The following is a 20,708-nucleotide window of genomic DNA, read 5'->3' on the forward strand; positions in this document are numbered from 1 at the left end:
TCCGGGCTTAAGTCCTCTGTTTTGTCCACCAAATAAAACATAACTCTCAGCTTTCAGGTGGTGCGTTCTTTTTTCGGTCTGCACATTTAATCATCATTACAATCAATAAACTCTTCTTAAGAGATGAGCATACCTCCAGGAAATGGCTTTGAAGAAATTAATTTTTCAAAAGATGGACTTAAAAGCATGGAATTCCATAAAGTAATACGGCCTGTATTGTTTTGTAAAGTTGCATCGAGTTCCCGGAAGAGTAGAAGGAAACAAACGCACACACCACCTCTCCGCTTGCTCCGGCACACTTACCTGTAAGTCTTCGGAGGCCGGAGTATGACAGCAACAATCCCAGCGAAAAGCAAAGCACACCCACCCCGTACATAATTCATACCAAACGTCTTCCCTGATTGTTCTGAGAACTCTCACTGCTTGAAGAATGGATGTATTTCCAGATCATTCGCCAGAGAGATGGACACAAATCCCCAGACTGAAACTTCAGATTTTTTCTACATTACGCGGTAAACCCAAAATAACACCTGGAAACCTGTGGGTTGTTTTGGAGCAAGGGTGGAAGCCTGTTTCTCTGTAACATACTAACGTGGGTATGAAGAGAAAGTTACATAAAGGTGTCCGTGTGTATGTTTCTCTGCCTCCTAGTGTTTTTTGTTTGTTTGGTTTGTTTTTTTTTGCGGTACGCGGGCCTCTCACTGCTGTGGCCTCTCCCGTTGCGGAGCACGGGCTCAGCGGCCATGGCTCACGGGCCCAGCTGCTCCGCAGCATGTGGGATCTTCCCGAACCGGGACACGAACCCATGTCCCCTGCATCGGCAGGCGGACTCTCAACCACTGCGCCACCAGGGAAGCCCGACTGCCAGTGTTTTTATCCTTCCCTCAGTCTGCCTTCCCATCCTTTAATCTTTGCCTATCTCTTCCTCTTCACAAATCATGTTATAGAGACTTTTTTAGCATATGTCTTGGACACTGAATATAGGTTTGTCATATCTTTTGGGCTTAAAAAAAGGTCCCCCATTTGTCCTGCCCGCTGCATCCGAGATCAAGCTCGGATCTCCCCAGCCACACTTCAGGAAAGGGCTCAAGCTACATTTGCAGTGAAAAAGAACCAGAAACAGCAGAAGAAACTCTCATTCCTTCACAGACCTTCCCCCTTCCCTCTTCGGTACTGTGTGGCCAAGAGGTACACCTCTGATGATTCCTTCCTGCTGGCTTCAGGTTTTACAGTCCTTGTTTTCTGGAATTCCTCTGTCAGTCTCTTCTGTAACCGATGGCTTTGACTTCCAGCCCAGGTTTTACACAGCAATGTTCCCCCAGGGTGCAGGACTTCTGGAGCCATGTCCAGAAGGGACAAGCACAGGCTGATGAGCCTGTCGTGGTCGAGGCCCCGGATCCCTGTGGCGTTGGGTGCCATGTCACTCAGAATCACATCTGCTCTCCCAGCAGGAAGCAGTTCTCGGATTCTCTGCAAGGTTCTTGGGTCAGTCACATCGGCAGGGCACAGAAAAGTTGCTCCTTCCAGGGGGGACACGTGAAGGAGATCTACCCCAAGCACAGAGCCAACAGGAGCACTGGGATCTAAGGAAGAAACGGTGACTGTGTTTATTTACACCCTGAATCTTCCCACAAACAATAAATGCAACAAAATAATAAAATAGAAACAAAAAGTCAGGACCGAGGAAAAGAGCTAATGTGCAAATATGTGGACACAAGCCTTTCCCCACTTTCTGTACATCCTACAAAAACACGTGGTGGGGAGTGGTGGTCCTTCTACCTCTGAGGAAACTGAGGCCCAGAGAGGAAAAGTGACTGTCCCAGGGGACAGGCAGACCTGGGGCCACACCCTGGGCCCTGACACCGTCTGATTTCATTGCACTCCCTGAGCCTTGCGGTCCATGAAAGGGCTTTTATCTCTGAGTGCTCTTTTTGACAAACTGAAACAGAAAATGACACACCAGTATACAAAGTGCCTCTGGATTAAATCAACAAATCCATTCTGCAGTTTAATCCAATTTCTTTCAATGCAGAAACTAGCAGAAACAAACTAAGAGAGGGGGGAAACCGACAAATGCAAAATAAGGTAAAAAAATTTGATACCCTGCCCATATGTGAGTGATGCCAGTGGTGAAAGAAAAAGATGTTATTGTTTCACCTCACCTGAAACAAGATTTCCTGCCCGCACGGCCGCTGCACCCAGGCTCCACCTGCCTTCCCTTCCCTTCCCGTTCCAAGCTCCCCTCTTCACAAGCCCTGGGGGCCCCTCCCTGCACCACCCCTACACGCCGGGCTCCCTACATGCCAGGGTAGATACAGGCTAGATACATGAAGGGAACAGACTCTTTTGTAGCTCACTCGGCTTGGTAAAAATCCTGCTCCACGGGTGAGGGGGCGGGGCGTTTTACCTTGATCTAAAGATTGGAAGTCCAGGTATTCTGCAGGATACCTCATTTTTCAAAGGCAAAAGCTCTCCATTTTCAGCCCTGGCTAGTGGGACATCTCTCATTCCATTTTATACACTTCTGGTGTCTCCTTTAACGTCCCACATACTACAGCCCCAGGAAGTGTCCTCTAAAGGCAAATGGCTTTGGTTCCACTTTTGCAACTTCTGGGAGTAAAAGAACCAAACCATTTGATCCACACACTCTTTGCTTCTGCCACCTCTTCCTACAAGTTAAACTTCGGCATTTTCCTGCTTCTACTGAAGAGAAATTAGGGGGACAGGAACCACTAAAATCAGTTGTTAGGAAGTCTGTGGATAGACTCAGTGGTGGGAAAAGGAACAGAAGTTTCTGACTCATTCATTCACTTAGCTGATAAATACTAAGCTCAAAAGAAATTTTTTTAACTGTTTTTAAGGTGTCTGGGAGAGATCTTTGTGAACTTCACATGTGTCATAATGCCAGTGCATGTGGTACCCTCAGACTTCACAGCAGGAAATACAAGTGGTAAGGATCGTGACCACAGCACTGCACACCCAAAAGCAACCTTGGTGCCCAAGATGGGGAGACTGTAAACACCAACAGTACGACCGTTATCTGGAATACCACGCAGCTGTTTCAAAGGATGGCACAGTTTCCTGCCTTGCATAGTTAGTTGATCTATTAGTGAGAGGAAACTTTTTTATATAGACGATCTTAGTCAAAACCCCTAAATATAAAACAGATAAAAGCTAAGTCCCTCAAGTTGAGCCGAAGTGGGGAATCCAGAGCCACGAGGGCCCCCCCGGGCAGCCCCAGGAGCACCTCCAGGAAACCCAGGGCTTCAAGGACCAGGACCTGGAAACCCCTGAGGTTGACTCAGTTGTACTGTCATGGAAAGACATCAATATATCAGTCAGCCAAAAATATATATATGTATATCTCTGTTGAGGCTCCAAATCAGCAACAGAGGTACGGGACGTACACCAGTATATTAGTCTACACACTACTGTGGTGTGATGTGAGGTGATTTTCACTTTCATTATCCCTTTCTACCCTGTCTCTCATTCTGAAAATGTCAGTGTTGTATCGTTCCTCCTGAACAACCACGCAGAAGCGTGTGCCTTCAGGGGGCGGCTCAGCTGCTCTGCATCCCCTGGCAGAGGGCAGCGCCTGCGTCTAAACCACGGTGGTCGGGAGGCCCCACCTGTGCCTGCAGCGTTGACACTCTGCACAGCCACCTGGCTCCACGCGCCGGGAGCGGCGCCGCAGTCTAACACCCGGAGGCCCGGCCGCAGAATCCGGTGCCTCTCGTTCACCTCCAGGAGCTTGAAGGCACTTCGACACCTGTAACTCTCCACCTTCGCAGCCTTCACAAACGGGTCCCTCAAATGCCGCATCAGCCACAGGTGCTCAGCGCCCGTCCGGCCCTTGAAGCAACTCCCACTGGTGTGGAACTTTTGACGCTGAAAGGAAGCCCACACCAGCTTCGAGGACCTGGTGAGGAAAAGGGAGCAAGCAGGTTGGCATTGCAAAGACCAGCAGGTCAGGAGCTCGCAGGCTCAATCCGCACGTTTTCAGAGATGGGACAGTGCGGCCCAAGAGGGAGAGGTGACTTGACGAGGCCCCACAGCCGGAAAGAAGGTGTGACGGGCTGAACCGTATCCCCCCGAAGCCTCTACGGTCAAGTCCCAACCCCCAGCACCTCAAGAGGTGGCTGGTCTTTAAATGAGGTAATTAAGGTAAAATGAGGTCACATGGGTGGGCTCTAATCCCATATGACTGGTGTCCTTGTAAGAAGAAGTTAGGACACAGACACACACACACAGCGAAAACCACATGAAGACACAGGGAGAAGGTGGCCGTCTACAAGTCGAGATGTCCCAGGAAGCACCCCTGCTGACACCTTGATTTCAGATTTCCAGTCTCCAGACACTGAGCCAGAAACTTCTGCTCTGTAAGTCGCCCGTCCTGGGTGCTGGCTTATGGCAGCCGGACCAAGCTCCTCCGGCAGGCCCCTCCCCTTCAGCCCAAAGGTGTTTTTTTCCCTCCTGAAGTTTTCTTCAGGAAAACTCAAACAGTAATGGTAGTCACCTTGTTTGTGTCAACCAAAGTTTTCCCAAGACTGCTTAAAAATGCTGATAAAATTACTGAAAGTAACATTCTTTCCCAGCGGATAGAAATTTCCACTGCACTTTGAGAAACTGTGAGAAAACCCCGTGAGGACAGGTCCTTCCCTTGCTTAGTTCCATGGCTTTGGTGGCCAGTACAGCGTCTGACTGGCCTGTCACATTTCTTAAAAAACCTGAACTCACCCCGTGTGTGAACGCAGCGCAATTTCCAAGCCTCTTAGGGGAAGGGGGTGGTTAACATCTTAGCCACTGCGAGTTAGCCACGCCTCCATTCATGCAAGTCTCAGAACAACCCGACAAAGGAAGCTCTGCGTCCTTTCTTCTGATGAAAAAGGCTGCCATTAGCCCCATGGCTAGCAGCCAAAAGTTCCTTCAGCATGAAAACATGGTGACAAGATTTGGAGACAATAACGTGAGAACTGCTGCCTTTAAAAGGCGTAGAGTCTCGAGGAAAGAGGACACAGGGTGGTCCTGGGCGCCAGAACTAATCCCACCGGTCAGCGGAGGCGTGGAAAGCGGAGTTACACGCCCCGAGCCCACCTGATCTGGGCAGCGGGCCTCCAGCCCCATCCCACGGCCTGGATTCAGCCACGTGGGCCTCTCACCTCTGGTACGCAGGCTTCAGGCGTGCGGAGCTCTACACAGCTTCACCTCCACCCGCGGCGCCCCCCCACCCGCCCCTCCCTTCCTAAAGCCCCCTCCAGCTCTCCGCTCGCCCGCCCCTCCCCGCGAGCCTTCGCCGACCGTCGGCTTCGTGCTGGCAGGTCTCCTTGTCGGGGCTGACCCTCTTCGGGCCTGGAAGAGGTGGGCTCTGCGCCCCTTTTCTGACCGGAAACCTGGGACAGGCCGCTGGTCACTCCGCCTGCCGCAGGCATGCAGTAGGTGCTCCACAAATGCCGGCTGAGCGCCAGCCGCCCCGCTCACCGACCGCCCCGCTCACCGACCGCCCCGCTCACCTGGCCATGAACGCCGAACCGCTCCAGCTGCCGCCACCGGAAGTGCCGGCCTCACTTCCGGCCCTAGGCCACGCCCCCGGAAGCGGCGCGCGGGTGGGAAAGGCGCGTGCAGAGTCCGGGAGCGGGTGAGTCCGGGAGCGGGTGAGTCCGGGAGCGGGTGAGTCCGGGAGCGGGTGAGACCGGGAGCGCCGCCACGGGAGACGGGCCTGCGACTTGCCGGGGAGCGCCTGGTGGGCGGGGGCGGCTGGAGACCCAGCACGGACAAGGCCCCAGACACGGGAGTCCGAGCCTGGCGCTCGACTGTGCGTTGTCTTTAAACTCCAGTCGCGGGCCTCGGTGTACAGGCGACCCCGCTGAGAGGCCACCCGGCTGACACGGGGCGCTGCCCGACCCCTGACTTTAGGCGGGCTCTCTGGGGACCCGTCTGATGGCAGAACCAAGAGCTGTAGCCAACTAGACTTCAACGTGCGGTAGACGCAGGTTGCGGTAGACGCAGGTTTGGGTACCGGCTCCGCTGTCTGATTTGGGGTCAAACGTAGCCTCTCTGAGCTTCAGTTTCCTTGGCTGAAAATGGAAAAGGTAAGTGTCAGCTCACAGAGTTGTTGGGTCTGTTAAAGGGGATAATTTTGGGGAAGTATATAATCGGTGCCTAATCACTGACAGCTGACAGTTCTAGCAGCCGCAGCAGCATCCCAATTACCTTAGGAAGCCAGGGATTTGGACACGAACAGGTCGGGGACATGACAAAGTCCGCAGACTAAAGGGAGGCTGGACCACAGAGACCCACCTCTCCTGCCTGACCTACCGCCAGCACCAGGACCCAGGCCTAGGGCCCTTTTCTCAGACACTGTAACTTCCCAGGAGGATCGCTGGTCCTGAATCCTGCATCTCGTCCAGTGTGGGCCCCAGACTGGGGTGGGGATGGATCGACAGCTGACTTGGTCCTGGTCTTCCAGCATTTCTCCAGCAGTGGCCGACGTCACCCTCCGAGTCTTTCTCTGGACCACACAAACCCATTCGAGAAGGAGAGGCCCTTGGGCTCCAGCACCAGGTCCCAGAGCAGCAACAGTTGTGAGCAGAGTGTGAAAACCTGTCACAGGAGTGGGGACTATCCACTGTCAGGAGCCATGCATTTCTTGGGAATCTGGGGGTCTGCTTTTGCAGAGAGGCAGAAACCAGAACACAGTAGGCCAGAAGAAGGCCCCGTAATGAGAAGGCCAAGGCCAAAAGCCAGACGCAAGAACCGCTGGGTAAACTGCAGGGTTCTCTTGGTGCCCGGCGGGCTCGGGCCCTGGACACAGGAGCAGGGACAGCCCTGTGCCGAGGAGTGGGGAGGGGAAGGGATGGGCCGTCATCTGACCTGCTGCATCAGCCCAGTAAGCGAAGGGCCTGGGCACTGATGCCCCTGGGTTCTGGGGGCCAGGCCTCTGTCTGCCCCAGAAAACCTGCTACATGTGACAGAGCTGGGACATTGCCTCTCCGTGCCTGGCAGAGCACATTTCCTGTCCACCCGGCCCCTGGCCACCGCAATACACACGCTTCCGTCCACACCCAGGTCAAGCTGACCCAACCCCTTGCCTTCCCTGCAGAACCAAGGGCACCATGTGTGCCTCGAGGCTCTACACCTTGGTGCTCGTGCTGCAGCCTCAGCGAGTCCTCCTGGGCATGAAGAAACGAGGCTTCGGGGCCGGCCGGTGGAACGGCTTCGGAGGCAAAGTTCAAGAAGGAGAGACCATCGAGGATGGAGCCAAGAGGTGAGGGGAGGGGCAGTCCTGACCGCAGAACCAGCTTCCGCAGGCGACAAGGATTCGGGCTGGAGAGCCAGGCCCCTGATTTGACCACTTAGAGCCACGCGACCTGGAGCCCAGACCGAATCCTTGAGCCTCGGTTTCCTCATTTGCAAAGTGGGGATAGTAACAGTACCTACCTCTTAGGACTGTTGTGAAGATTAAGTGAGAAAATAAACATAGGGGACTGAGCGAGGCCTGGCACATGGTCCGTGCTCAGTACACATTAGCTGCTGCTCTGCAGTCGTGGTTTTTAGGACGTTTGGGAAGCTGCTGTGCAGTGGCTTGGGTGGAAGAATCCTGGCTTCCTCTTTCTCGCCAAGGGACTGGCCAGTCACTGGGCTCCTTCCTTTGTTCAGGGGAGCTGGTGACGAGCGTGTCTGGAAGCTTCCGCACACAGTCTCAGTTCTTCCTTGACACACTCACTTTCACATGGGAAGAACCGAAGCCCAGAGAGGTTGAGCAGTGTGCCCGAGATCACACAGGCCTCCAGGCCGCAGCCCCTTTGCCTTCCTGCCCCTCGCAGGCTTGTGTGGATAAATCCAGCCTCCTGTGTCATCCACTGAGCCCCACGCGGTCTGGCCTCGCCCCCTCGCTCCCATCCCTGCCCCCCCGGACACCCCAAGCTGTCATTGCCCACCCACTCTTCCTGGCTCCTCCTCTGGCTGACCCCTCCTCCGCCTTCACATTGGAGAAGGTGCCCCTCCCCCAGCTCTTCTCCATAGACCTCTGGACTTCCTTCACACAACCGCCACCTTTCTGATCACACCGAATTACGCCCTCTGTCTGTCGTGAGGCCAGGACTGAAGACCTTTTATAAGTCAAGTTTGTATTGAAGTATAAAGTACATGTAGGAAAATGCCAGTCTTCACCAGGGAATTTTTAAGAAATGGGTCCATCATTTAACCAGCACGTAGATCAAGAAATGGGACTGGAGGGTGGACCCTGCCCCCAGGGGGGCAGCCTGCACCCTGACTTCTGTCCCAGTTGACGGTTTGGCCCATTCAGAAATACCCTGTAGGAAGAGCCTTGCAGCTGTGGCTTCTTCCTGGTATCATGTCTGCATGTGGCAGTGGTCCAGTCCGGTTTATGAACACACTGCAGCCTGCTCATCCCGGGCGTGGGCTTTTGGGCCGTTTCCGGGTTGGAGTTGCAAGTGATGTAGCTGTGGACGGTCCTATACGGTCTTTCCGGTGGATGCTGCCCTCGAGAATTCGAGGTGTTCCGCCTTAGCACATACCGCCAAACAGTTGTGCTCATTTAAAGCCCCGCCAGCGGCGTGTGAGGTCCGCCTCCTCCAAATCCTCAGCGCCACCTGGCATCTTCTGTCCTTTCCATCTCAGCCATCCCGGCAGGTGTGGTGCAGTGTGTGAGATCCGCCTCCTCCAGATCCTCAGCGCCACCTGGCATCTTCTGTCCTTTCCATCTCAGCCATCCCGGCAGGTGTGGTGCAGTGTGTGAGATCCGCCTCCTCCAGATCCTCAGCGCCACCTGGCATCTTCTGTCCTTTCCATCTCAGCCATCCCGGCAGGCAGGTGTGGTGATACCTTGTGGCGGTTTTACTGTGTTTGCCCCAGTGACTAATGACATTGAGCCATCTGCTCAGCGTCCGTGGGCCCCTGGCGTTAAACTCGGTGCAGCCGAGCAGACGCCGTGCTGGGCCCTGCAGGCTGCCCTCCAGACACTCGCTGCACCACCAGAAGCACTGGAGCGGTGGCCCCGTGACCCCCAACCTCACTCCTGTGCCGACCTCCCCACAGATCGCAGAGCCGTCCTGAGATCGCTGCCTTTCTGTTGTCGCTCAGGCTTGCTCACTGCTTTAGCATCAGGGTCTCAGTTACCCTCTTAGAGCCTCGTGATTCGTTGCCCTTCGGAAGCCTCGTCCAGCAGGTGGGGCTGTGGAGGGCGCTTCCTCCCAGGCCGCCCTGAGCTCCGTTTTGATACCCGGGCGCCCTTGAGGGCACACTCAGCCCCTGCAGGCAGCGTGCCCCACTGGGGGACATCCTCTCCACAGCCACGGGGCACTAATGGTCTCCATGCTCTGCCCGGGGGACCTTCCTTTAGGCAGGGTTGGCCTTACCCTGAGACTGAGGCCAGAAGTGCACCACCCAGGGCCCACACCGCGCGCCTGATGCAGACCAGTCTGCCCGTGGCCGCATGGTACCACGCTGGCGCCCAGGGCCTGTGGGGCAGCTCCGGGCAGCTCTCTCCAGGAGCCCCGCGGCCTCTCCCCAGGGTTCCAGCCTGGGTGTAGGATGGAGCCAGGTGTCAGGACCACCCCGGCAAAGGACTGTTGAGCCCCTGCAGGGGGGGTCGGGACGGGTGGCAGGTTCTAATGCACGGGGCGCAGGCTGAGACCCACCCCAGGGCCCTGGGACTCCAGCAGCAACAGGGCTTCGCCCACTTTGGGGATGACTCAGCCGTCGGCCCCAGGCCCCTAGGGCAGCTCTGGCCTCTTTCCGTGCACGTGCGTGGGGCTGCTCCTTAGGCCCCAGGCCCTGGCTGTCCTGCCCTGACGAGCGAGGTCACGGCAGCCTTGGGGGTATCTGGTGCACTGCGCTTTGGGGTCCCAGGGTGGGCCCCACTTCAACAGCTGGGTTAACGTGCCAGCAGACTCAGGTGGCCGGGAGACTGGTTGTCCCTTCCTCTGTGCTGGATGTCCTTGGGGGGAAGCCATCTGAGCACCAAGGAAGATGTATCCTTCCTCTGGGGGGTTGCAGGGAGTTGCAGGCACCTGGGGACCCAGGGTGCCTCACAGCCAGGTTTCAGCTTCGGGCGTGGAGCACGCCCACCTTTCTGGCCAGCACCCACAGAGCACTGTGTTAGAGAACTCTGGAAGGCCGTGTGGCCGGCGGGCCCCCGAGCTGCACCGCGGGCTCCGGACCGCAGGGCCCCCGCGTCCCCCGCCGTGTGGGGAACATCCCAGAGATGCAGTCAGACACGTCAGCAAAACTGGATCAGTGTCACCCCCGGCTTCCTGGTTATCCCGGCCCGAAGCAAGCTCAGCTCTGCCTGCGAGGACATTATTGACATTTCATACACTGCCGTGGACTCCCGGAAGATGAGCCAAAATCAGTCAAAACATTAAATCAGCAGGTGACGGTTTTAAAATGCGCTCGCCAGCCTGCTGCCGGAGGTAGGGCGGGCCCTGCCGAAGGCTTCTGTTACATTTAATTGGGGAGCCATTTCCACCCTCGCAAGTGAAAACACACGTTCATTTTTTAGGTCGTGTCTAATTTTAATTAACCATCTCAATGAATAAATTCCAGCTTCCAGAGCATCACCTGGGCTGCATCTGAATGGCAGCAAATGGATACAGTTCCTCTCCGGGCCTCACGGGAAGGTTAGGGCAGATTCCAAGCTCAATAAGGCGTCCATTTAAATAAGACCATTTAGCCCAGCACACGTGTTGAACAAACACTGGTTTCCCTGACTCCTCATTACAGGCAACAGGAAGTAATTATGCATTGCGTTCCTAACATAACTCAGAGATCAAAGCTTAAAAAGACCTTTTTTTAAGCTACCACTCTAAATAGGTATAATTAGAATGTTTTTACAGCAACAAAAATAAATACAGGGCAGTAGGGAAGTGAGACTCTAGCAGGAGACACAGGTGCTGAGCTTCACGGGTGCAGGGCTGGTGGGGTCCCCAGAGTCCCGAGCACAGCAGAACATCCAGAAAGCGCTCGCCAAGGATGGAACGAGACGCAGGATGACGGCGGCGGGGCCGCCGGTGGGGTGAAAGGCTGGTGGCAGACGGTGTGTACGAGGATGCTTATCACAGCGGGTTTCGTGATGAGCAAGGTGGGTCTTCTATTCTATGATACACAACAGCCGAGAAGCTGGCTGAATTCCTTGAAGTGTAGGACGTGGCTCTGCAGTGTTGTGTGAAAAGCACAGGTACAAGGTACGGGCGGCATGTGTGCAGTTCTTAAAAGGGATGCACAAAGGAGAAAGACCCCAAGGGGAAACTGCAGTGGTAGCAAGGGTTCTTGCTGGGTGAGGAGTCTCTGTGTGTTTGCTAGACTGTCTACAATGAATATGTAGCTTGGGGAAGCATTGTTAAATTGAGGGTGGGGATCCCGGTTCTCGTGAATCGCCCGGCACTTGTGCACTCAGGTGGGGAGATCAGCCCCCTGACCCCTTCCTACAAGCACAGGTGGTGGAGCTGGGGGAAAGGGTCCTGAGAGGTGGGGACACAGCGAGACAGGCCTAAAGCTCATCCCCTACCATCAAGCGCGGCTGAGGTGAGCTGGCTGGGGTGGGGCCTGTCTCCTTGGTGAAACAGGAGTTAAAACAGCCCCTTCTCTGGAGAAGAGACAGTAGAAACCTGCAGTCTGCTCCTGAGCTCTGTGCGGGGACAGGACAGGGCAGGAGGACTTTGGCTCAGGGCCGGGTTCCGGGGGCTGCAGCCCGCAGAGCACCACGCACACGTGACGGCCTCAGGGAGAGCCAAGCAGGACAGGTGGGGTCCCCTGGCTCTAGCAGTGGCCTCCCGTGGGACCTCCGAGCAGCTGAGCTGGGCCAGGCCTGACCTGCCCAGTGGTGCGCCCAGGGTGCTCAATTACAGAGGTCTGGCTGCCCCTTAACAGCGGTCCCCAAACCCGAGCCCTTGGCCACATGTACACACTCCGCCCCTCCATCCTCCCAGCACCATTCTCGGGTGCCGCGTGGGCGCCTTGCGTTAACTGTCACCTTATGTCCGGGTGTGTCCATCCGCCTCTGCCCACAGGGAGCTGCAGGAAGAGAGCGGTCTGACCGTGGACGCGCTGCAGAAGGTGGGCCAGATCGTGTTTGAGTTCGTGGGCGACCCCGAGCTGATGGACATGCACATCTTCTGCACAGACAGTGTCCACGGGACACCAGTGGAGAGCGAAGGTGAGTCTCTGGGCTCGTCCCTTCACGGCCGGTGAGGGAGGCAGGTGATGAGCGGCACAGCAGCCCTCCCCTCCCCCAGGGGCAGGTGCTGAAACACACCAGCACCGGAGCCTCCCTACTCTTCTGTAAGATAAGGGATACAGTCACAAGGATTAAATATGAAAGTATGTCAAATTCCTCACACAGAATAACTCAGTAATTCCTCACAAAAAGTCAGTTTAAAATCTGGATTGAACATCGATGACAGTTCCTTTTCACTGACTTCAGAAATGCGCCCCCAGTGGTTCCAACTGGACCAGATCCCCTTCGCTGACATGTGGCCCGATGACAGCTACTGGTTTCCCCTCCTGCTTCAGAAGAAGAAGTTCCACGGCTACTTCAAGTTCCAGAGTCACGACACCATCCTGGACTACAAGCTTCGCGAGGTGGACACAGTCTAGGACAGAGCTGAGCTCGTCCCTCGGGCCATGAGCACCCCTGCCCAGCCACGCCGAGGCTCCAGGCTCAGCACACCGGCCGGGCCTCCAGTCTGTCTGGCGCATGATTGGATGGAAAGGAAAATAAACCTCTTTTACTTTTTCAACATTCCTCACCGGACCTCACGAAGTCCCATCCTCGGGGAGCTGCCAGACGTGCCTGGCTGTGACCTGCACCACCGAACAGAGATGGGGGAAAGAGACACAGGCGCAAAAGGGGAGGGGACGGCTTTTCGGACATCCCACGGGGGAGAACTGGTGTGGGAGGCCCGGCATAGGTGTGCATGGGGCCGCAGGATCCCGGGGGTGGGCTAGAGGCCGTGTTCTCCTCTCACCACCCCCCTTATGGGGAAACCGAGGCGCGGTCAGGGCCCAGGGCTCCAACCCCCGTCTAATGTACCATCACTTGGTCGCCCTCCCTCCCCCAAGACAGGCTGATTTCATCCTGGTTTCTGACCCTGGAGAGGGGGCTGGGGGGTACCAACCACTCACACAAAAACTTCACAACTTGACCCGACTTTTATAAACACGTTTAATGATAGTTGTTCATGTAAGTTCAGTGATAAAAATCTCGGAATGTAGCTCATTTGTAAACAATTCCAGTTAACTGGGTGTGATGGTCATTGATCCCTGCAGCCGTATAAAGTGCTTCATACATAACCAGACTCAACGCAAAGCAAGAGGAAAGGCCTAAGATACCGAACCGTCCTGACCTCCGGCAGCCCGAGCCCCGGGTCCCCATGGCAGCCTGCCTTAGCCACGCCCTCCCTCGTCCCCACTCTGCGTCTTCGCACCGAGTCAGCTGGACGCAGGCTGGAGGGGCGTGGCCTGAAGGCGCACGCCTCGGGCCAGGCCTAGGCAGTGGTGAGCCACACTCAGCCCTAACGGGACGGGAGCGGCCGAAGGTCTCCCATCGGGAAGACGGAACCGGACGTCCTTTCACGGGGCTGTGACAGGCTCTCCCGGGCACGAGGAGAGCTCGGACGCAGAGGTGTGCGTGGCCCACCTTGGAGCTGGGGCAGCCTCTCCTCCCCCTCCCCGAGCGAACACTGAGCAGGAAACCCTGCCCGCCGAGCCTGGGAACCCAGCGGCAGCCCAGGTGGAGGGCGGACGGGGAGCTTTGTGGAAAAGGTGCCTCTGCGCCCCCAGCTGCCACACGAGGGGGACACGGTCACTCCAGCATCTTCCCACTGACCCCTTTCCAGCACCTGGGGTGGGGGGAGCGGGTGGACCAGAAAGTGCCCTGCAGGTGAGCCTCTGAGGAAGAGCGAGGCCAGGCCTCCAACCAAGAACGTGCTCCTGGTTTCCACGCGGGAGCCAGTCCCGCCAGGAGGATTCTCTCCTGGAAAGTGCATCTGATGTCTTTGGTGTCAGAGATCTCCCTGGTGACCCGTGTGGGGAGGGCAAGCCTCAACCTGGCCGGGAAGACGCTCCCCACCCTCCGTGCCGCTGTGCCACCACCCACCACGCGGCCAGGGCGTCTCCCCGCTGTCCCGTGGCCTCGTGTCCCTCACCACCCACGGACAGACCTCGGGGGGGAGCAGCCACCACCGCGGGGCCAGGACAGCAGAGGCCGGTGGTCAACGCTCCACGGCTCGAGCGTACACAGCACCTGGGGACCAACCTGCCGGGCAGCACAGAGCCACTCAAAGCGGTTGGGAGCCCGTTTCTCCACAGAGGGATCAAGCGCAGCAGCAGCCCACAACGGGGCACATGGCACAGGCGGGCCCTGCTGGCCAGGCTCCGGGGGCGCACCACCCCTCTGCTCGTCCTCCAGGAGACCGGCCAGCCCGGCACCGGAAGGCACACGCTGGCTGCCGTGGGGCTCCGGCGGGTGGGGTGCAGCCGGCCTCCCCGCACGCCTGAACCCACGTGTGAGTGAGCCCAGGCCCCGGTGGGCACACTCACTTTGCCCTGCACTGTAACGTGTGTCAGCTCACCAGGGAAGCCTGCCTGTCACCCAGAGCCTCTGGGTCCCACGTGCGTGCCTCACACCAAGGGCAAACCCCTAGAACCCCCAGGCTCGTGTTGCAGGAAGGCAGGGACCTCAGAGCCCCTCGGTGCAGTCGGCCTCCTCCAGCGCCCTCCCAAGCCAGTGAGAACCGTGAAGGACGGGGGGCACTTACACAACAGGGGCTCAGGGCAGGACACACCCAGCCCCAGGCGGACATAAGCCCACCCGGCTCCAGACCGCCGCCCCCTCAGAGCAGGCTCTGGGCCGGCAAGCGTGGCAGGGAGGCTGGAAGGAGGGTTCCTGCTGCCCCAAAGAAGCGAAGTCGGTGTAACAGAGGGTTACCAGAGCGACGCAGATCCCCCCGCAGAGCCCACTGCCCTGCCAGCCTCGACGCTCACGGCGTGGCCTCCCAAGAACAGCCGGGCAGCCGCCTGCAGCTGCAGAGACGGCGGGAGCATCGGCTCACGGACCTCCAGACGCTTTGGTCCCCGCTTTGTCCTCCGCACCTCAGACCGCCGGGCACACGACAGGGCCACAGTGTGAGCGTGCACACGTGTGCGTGCCATGGAGGGAGGGACACAGACACCAGGGCCGCCAGGCTCACAGTTTGGGCCCAGGGACCCTCGGGCCCCCGCTCGCATGGCCAGGGCTATCTGCGGGCCGCAGCGGAAGGTCTCGCTGGCCAGTTCCGTGTCGGACACGGCCACCGCCGTCCGACGGCAGCGCGCCGGCCGCGGGGACGGTCCTGCCCCGCCCCCGCTCAGCTACCCCAGAACCCTCCCGACCGTTCTAGCACAGGGGCCCCAGCACACGCCCCCTGCACGATCTGCTGTGTGCAAACCACCCCTCTGTGGGTCCTGGGAGAAAACCGTTCCGGGGACTCTCAACACTCTCGCCACCAGATTGACGGGCCACGGTGTGCTTCGGGAGGGCCAGGCAGGGTCGAGGGCAACCGGGACAGACCCCGTGTGGCCGCGGCTTCCGTGGACGCCCGGAGGCCTAGCGCGTGTCCTCGGCCTTGCTCCCCGCGAGGGGAGGGGAGCCACGGCCACTGGGACCCGGCCCCAGCCTGCCCGGGCATCAGCTCTTCCACGAGGGGCTGCAGCCCAACGCTGGGCCCCCTCGGGGTCGGGGCAGCCACCACGTGAAGGGAATTAAACAGGAACACACCATTTGGAAAGAAGTTTTAGTGAGGGCGCCGGAGCTGCCGCCCACATCCTCCCGGCACTAGTGAGGAGACAGGCCGTCCTGCGGGGACCTCAGTGGGCTTGGGGCGCCGTGCGGTCCAGCGAAGAGGCACTGTAGCTTGGGCTGCAGGTCATTCCACACCTTGCTCATCTGGAGGAGGAAGGGGAAGCGCGGGGTGAGGAGATGGAGGCCGCCTGTGGCCTGACGCACCAGCTCTCTCCTCCTAAAATGCTCACGGAGAGAGGAGACGCCCGTGCAGCCACGCCAGCGCATGTGTCACCTCCCCCAGAGCTCCCAGAGCTCCCAGAGCGGGGGCGGGCCGGCCTTCCCACCCGCATCGCGGCCCAGCGCTCCGAACACCCCTCCACAGACCAGCCCAGGTAAGGGCAGACCTGCAACCAAAGGTCATGGTGGCCGTGCCACCACCCCTGCACGGGGACAGAAAGGCACGGGTCTGCTCGACGTAACAAATGTTATCACGGGGTTGCTCCCTCTGACAGGTCTGCAGGTGCCGGCCTTCTGGGCGGCTCAGAGGCCAAGACAACGTCCACCAGAGGAACACAGAGATGGGCAAAGCGAGAGCAGGGCGGCTGCCACCACAGCTCCCGGCCCCAGGCGTCTGCGAGGAAGGAGGCTGAGCAGCGAGGCCCGTGTCCAAGGCCAGCACTGGGGCAGCGGGGCTCGCGTCACAACAGGAAGCAGCGTGGCCCTGGGAACGTGCGGCGGGAGCAGAGCCTAGTCCCCGAGTTTCGAGACCGGGGCACTCACGAGTCACCCACAGCGGAGAAATCCAGGATCGCATCAGGAAATGTCCCCACTGGCCACCCGGACCTGCCCGTGAGGTCTCACCAGCGTACAGCCCTACCTCCCCCAGCGCTGCTGCTGCCTTGGCCACACCTGCAGGTCCTACACTGTGCCCGAGGGCACCCTGGGCACCCCAGCGAACTCCAGGGGCACCACGAACTATGAGAAACGCTCAAGGGAAACTCAGCATTTGTCACAGGCTACATGGACCACTGCTCTGACGCTGTCTGGAGCTAAGAACGTAAGAAACAGAACCATTAAAACGGTACTTTGGCCTCGGGCTGCCGTGAAAAGTCACTGAGGCACTAAGAGAAAGTAAAGGAACTTCTGTCTCAGGCGGGCAACATTTCTCACTCATGCCCGACTCCCCTGGCGTCCCACTGAAAGCACAGACCCTTGAGTCCCAGGCCCAGCGGTTCTGAAAGCAAGTCTGAGAGGGACCTGTACACTAACCACACGCTGACCAGACCCTCCAGACCGCTCTGGCCCGGCCACCTCCCGCCTGGACGCACCATCTCATGTCTTCTACCCCTGAATCCGCACACCCAGCCACCGCCCGGCACCGTTCCGAACTACAGGTCTGAGCTCCCTCCACGCGCTGCTCACAAAAGCCTCCCTGGCCCTCCGGGCAGGGTCGCCAGCTTCCCAGACTGCACCCCAGCCCACCCCCGGGGCCCCCCGTGGGACCCGTCCCCTCCAGCTGGCCGACCTGTTGGGATCTCCCACTCCTTTGGTGTCAGGGACGGCTGCGGGGTAGGTGTGTGCCCAGCACGGCCACAGGACCTGGCACGGAACGACGACCAAGCAGCCCACTTCCACCAAATCCCCGAGCCGGTCTCGGAAGGCTGCAAGGGTCATACTCTACGCCACTTGCCAGGTGGGGAAACTGGCGCAGAGCTTAAACAACCCAACCAAGGCCGTTCAGAGCTCAGAACTGGTGCACAGCTGGAAGCTGAGACAGCTAGGATGTGAGGTTCAGAGAGTCTGAGCCTACGCTACCTCCCCGCCCCCCGCCTGCGTATCAAAGAGCTAGACGCGGCGCCCGGCAGGTGTGTCCCTCACAGGAGGTGCCGGCGCCCCCAGAGCCGAGAAGGAGCCCAGGGTGGAGGGCGTCAGGGAGAAGGAGGGCGTCGGCTACCATGAGGCCAGCGAACGCAGAACCGGGCAGGGACCTTGCAAGTGTCCCTTCAGCCCTGGCCGCACACACACCCCAGGCTGCACCTGGGGGCAGTGGGCGAACAGCCACACCCAAGCCAGAGCCGTGGCTGAGCCCGGCCGTCCGCGCAGTCCGCAGGGCCCCCGGCCCGTCACGTCGCCTCTCAAGGGCTCAGCAGGGTTTGCACAGAAGTATCCCCATCTGCGGTCCCCCTGCACCTCCTCGCACCGACACCCGCTGTCTGCTCTCACTCCTGGGGGTTCCATGTGCTTTGCCTCTGACCTCTGTCTGGAACTCCTCCAGAAGCGAAGAAATGCTTCCTTTACGGTCCTGCTCTGCTCTCCCACCACCCCGCCCCCCGGGAGCCACAAGGACAACGTCAGGAGTATCATCGGCTACAACGGGACGAGCAGATTTGGACGGGAACGGTTCCGAGTCCTAGCTCACCCACTGCCCTCATTTCCTAAGTAACTCTTCAAGGTCAGCCGCAGGGCTGCCAGACCTGCAGGAAGGGCTGCTGCAGGACGAAGGGCGCTGGCCCAGACGGCCAGGTGTGTGTGGGGGACCCACCTCCTTGTGCCCTTGGATCTGGGAGCTGACGAAGGCCCCGAGGATGTGGGAGGTAAGGGGCAGGTAGACGTGGACCAGCTGCGTCTCCTGGTGCAGGCAGTACAGGGAGAAGTAGTTGCGAAGCTCCATCGTCTGGATCACGTTCTCCTGCTGCAGAGCAGACAGCCCCTCGCGACTGGCCCAGCACACGGTGGGAAGCAGGAGCGCCAGGGCCCACACCCCGCCCCTCCCGAGCCCAGGGCCAGGCCCCCCACTCCGTGCAACACATCGGTCACACCGGCTCCGTCAGCCGGTACTCGGGCGTCAGCGTCCCAGCAGCTCAGGAAGCCGGGGGGGGGGGGGGGGACGGCCCGGGGCCCGGCGGCAGGTGTGGGAAGGTACCCTCAGGCCCGCCCACCGCCCCGCGGGCGGGCCCAGGCCGCCCGGCCCACCTCCACGATGCGGGACTCCAGCTGCTCCACAGACTCGGGCTCGCGGTTCTGCACGGCGGCGCTCATCAGCTGCCTCTTCATCAGGCTGTACTTGTGCAGCGCCCGCTGGTGCTTGTGCAGCACGCCCTTCTCGTGCCGCTCACACAGGTCCTGCCGGGAAGACGTGGCACGTCAGCCCAGGAGGCGGGAGACACAGACGGCACCCGCTGCACGCGGCCTCCACGCCTGGGGGCGAGGACGGTGTTTCCTGCTTAGAAACAGCTCACACGCACCCCGCTCACTCCACTCTCGGTGTTCGTGGAAGGGAGCGTCCAGCTGGGCCACCCAGGGCGAGCTGTGAGGGGGTCACGGTGCGAATCAGCAGCGCCAGAAACCCACGGGGAAACGACCAGCGCAGAGCGGGGACAGCCCTGGACCTCACACGCAGTGCTGACCGACCTCCAGAAGCCAGTGCGCCGCCAGCAGCAAGGTCAGTCTCCTAAAGGCCGACGCGCTGGCGTTTCCCCGGGGCCCTAACGTAGCCCCGATCACGATTCCTGTGGGAATACTAGCCACGGAGTCACAGGGCTGCAACTCCACTCACTGGCTGCTGCCCCACCCAGTAGAGGAACCCCTTCTAGAACCTTCCCCACCGGCGCTGGGCCAGCTCCCCCTGAGCTCAGCCCAAAGGATCCTCAGGGCTCACAGACGATCCATCCCACCACCGATGGCTGGAAAGCCGCCCGCCCCGAGCTGAGGCCTGACTTCCCAGAACCTCCACACCCTAGAAGAGGCGGCTCCCAGCGGGCCAGCCCCTCGTGTGTTTATAAAGAGCGATGGCAGTCACGCTCACACTCACGCGCACGCGCCCCTCGCTCTCACATCGGGGAAGCCAGACGCCTGCCCACAGCACCCTGCAGGACGCACACCCCCCTCCCCCGGGAGCCTGCAGGAGGCCCATCTGCACCCCGCAGCCCTGGCTTCAGGCTCTTTTTCCATGTCCCCCAGAGTCACACCCTTGAAAGGTCACAGCAGCCTTCTCAACAGCTCTGTCCCTGACCAAGCAGCAGCCGAGACTCACTTTATAGGACTGGAGCAAATCCAGGAAGAGGTTCAGTTTCTCCACCACGTCGTTCTCCTCCTGTTTGCCCTGGAAAACACACGGCAGGTGGGCCAACACCGACCGAGCACACAGGACCCAGAGCCAGGGGTGCACACCCACCACGGGCCTGGGCTGGCTCGGCCCCCAGAACCGCGGGCCAGCTGTGCAGGGGGCCCCGTCCACACGACAGCCCGCCAACGTGAGGCAGAAGCCTCAGAACCCGCAGGTGGACAAGAACAAGGGCCGGGTGCCCTGTGCCCACCTTGCATCCGCTCGCCTCCCTACCCGCCCAGCAGCCTGGCCGTCCGCAGACAGCGGGGCTGGGTTTAAACGGGCGAGCAAGTGGGAGGGATGCACCGGGGACAAGGGGAATCGCTGCGGTTCCAACGAAAGGGAGAGAAGCGCGGCCTGCGAGGGGCCGAGGGGAGGGTCTGCAGCTACGGGACTGAGTCTGAAGATTTGGGGGGGCGCGGACCCCACACACACCTCTGCACCCAGGTTGACGCGGGGGGCCCCACGGCGTCATGGGAGGGGGCTGTTCGCCGACTGGGTGTCCTGGTAACGACGGGGTGAAGCCCCGCTCCCGGAGTCACCCACCGCACCCACGAGGCGTGTAGCCCAGCGCCGCTCGCACGGACGAGCCACGTCCACACGGCCAACGGGCACCGATGCTCGGAGCCGCTCCCGGGCAGGAGGAGTCAGTGCCAAAGCCCTGGGCTGGGCTGCTCTGGGCTCAGAGTTGGTGGCTGGAGACGAGGGAGGGCAGCATGAGGGAGAAGCGCGGTCTCTCCACCTCCTGCTCCAGGCACAGCAAACACGGGCCTGCAGGCCACCACGCACCCTCCCCCCGTCGCCACAGCAACGGTCAGGCTA

The 20,708-nt window shown here is 59.5% G+C and overlaps 3 protein-coding genes across 10 annotated transcripts in view; 1 reads left to right on the forward strand and 2 right to left on the reverse strand.

Annotated features, from left to right (window-relative positions):
- Positions 1-51: 51 nt before the first annotated feature.
- Positions 52-5,580, reverse strand: MRM2 (mitochondrial rRNA methyltransferase 2). Its single transcript, XM_033839449.2, has 3 exons — positions 5,511-5,580; positions 3,630-3,919; positions 52-1,583 (listed from the first exon to the last, which is right to left on the reverse strand). The coding sequence occupies exons 1-3, from the start codon at positions 5,516-5,518 to the stop codon at positions 1,144-1,146; spliced, it is 738 nt and encodes a 245-aa protein (XP_033695340.1). The 5' UTR covers positions 5,519-5,580; the 3' UTR covers positions 52-1,143.
- On the forward strand, positions 5,574-12,767 carry NUDT1 (nudix hydrolase 1). 4 transcript variants are annotated; one of them, XM_019947363.2, is made up of 4 exons: positions 5,574-5,635; positions 7,100-7,264; positions 12,030-12,175; positions 12,443-12,767. In XM_019947363.2, the coding sequence occupies exons 2-4, from the start codon at positions 7,113-7,115 to the stop codon at positions 12,613-12,615; spliced, it is 471 nt and encodes a 156-aa protein (XP_019802922.1). In that variant the 5' UTR covers positions 5,574-5,635; positions 7,100-7,112; the 3' UTR covers positions 12,616-12,767. The 4 variants fall into 4 exon arrangements, with proteins under 4 accessions (XP_019802922.1, XP_073649366.1, XP_033695341.1 ...); XM_073793265.1 differs by lacking the exon at positions 5,574-5,635 and adding an exon at positions 5,661-5,683; XM_033839450.2 differs by lacking the exon at positions 5,574-5,635 and adding an exon at positions 5,710-6,089.
- A 3,010-nt stretch (positions 12,768-15,777) lies between these two features.
- SNX8 (sorting nexin 8) overlaps positions 15,778-20,708 on the reverse strand; it is a 39,181-nt gene continuing 34,250 nt past the window's right edge. For 4 of the 5 annotated variants that reach the window (XM_033839447.2, XM_073793253.1, XM_033839448.2 and 1 more), the window contains exons 8-11: positions 19,815-19,883; positions 18,755-18,904; positions 18,324-18,473; positions 15,778-15,943 (exon numbers count right to left, since the gene is read on the reverse strand). In XM_033839447.2, coding sequence (XP_033695338.1) covers positions 15,833-15,943; positions 18,324-18,473; positions 18,755-18,904; positions 19,815-19,883 — 480 coding nt within the window. In that variant the 3' untranslated portion in view covers positions 15,778-15,832. The remainder of the gene's footprint in view (positions 15,944-18,323; positions 18,474-18,754; positions 18,905-19,814; positions 19,884-20,708) is intronic. The other variant, XM_073793252.1, reaches the window with a different exon arrangement.

Source organism: Tursiops truncatus, chromosome 15 (genome assembly GCF_011762595.2).
Source record: "Tursiops truncatus isolate mTurTru1 chromosome 15, mTurTru1.mat.Y, whole genome shotgun sequence".
Taxonomy (NCBI): Eukaryota; Metazoa; Chordata; class Mammalia; order Artiodactyla; family Delphinidae; genus Tursiops; species Tursiops truncatus.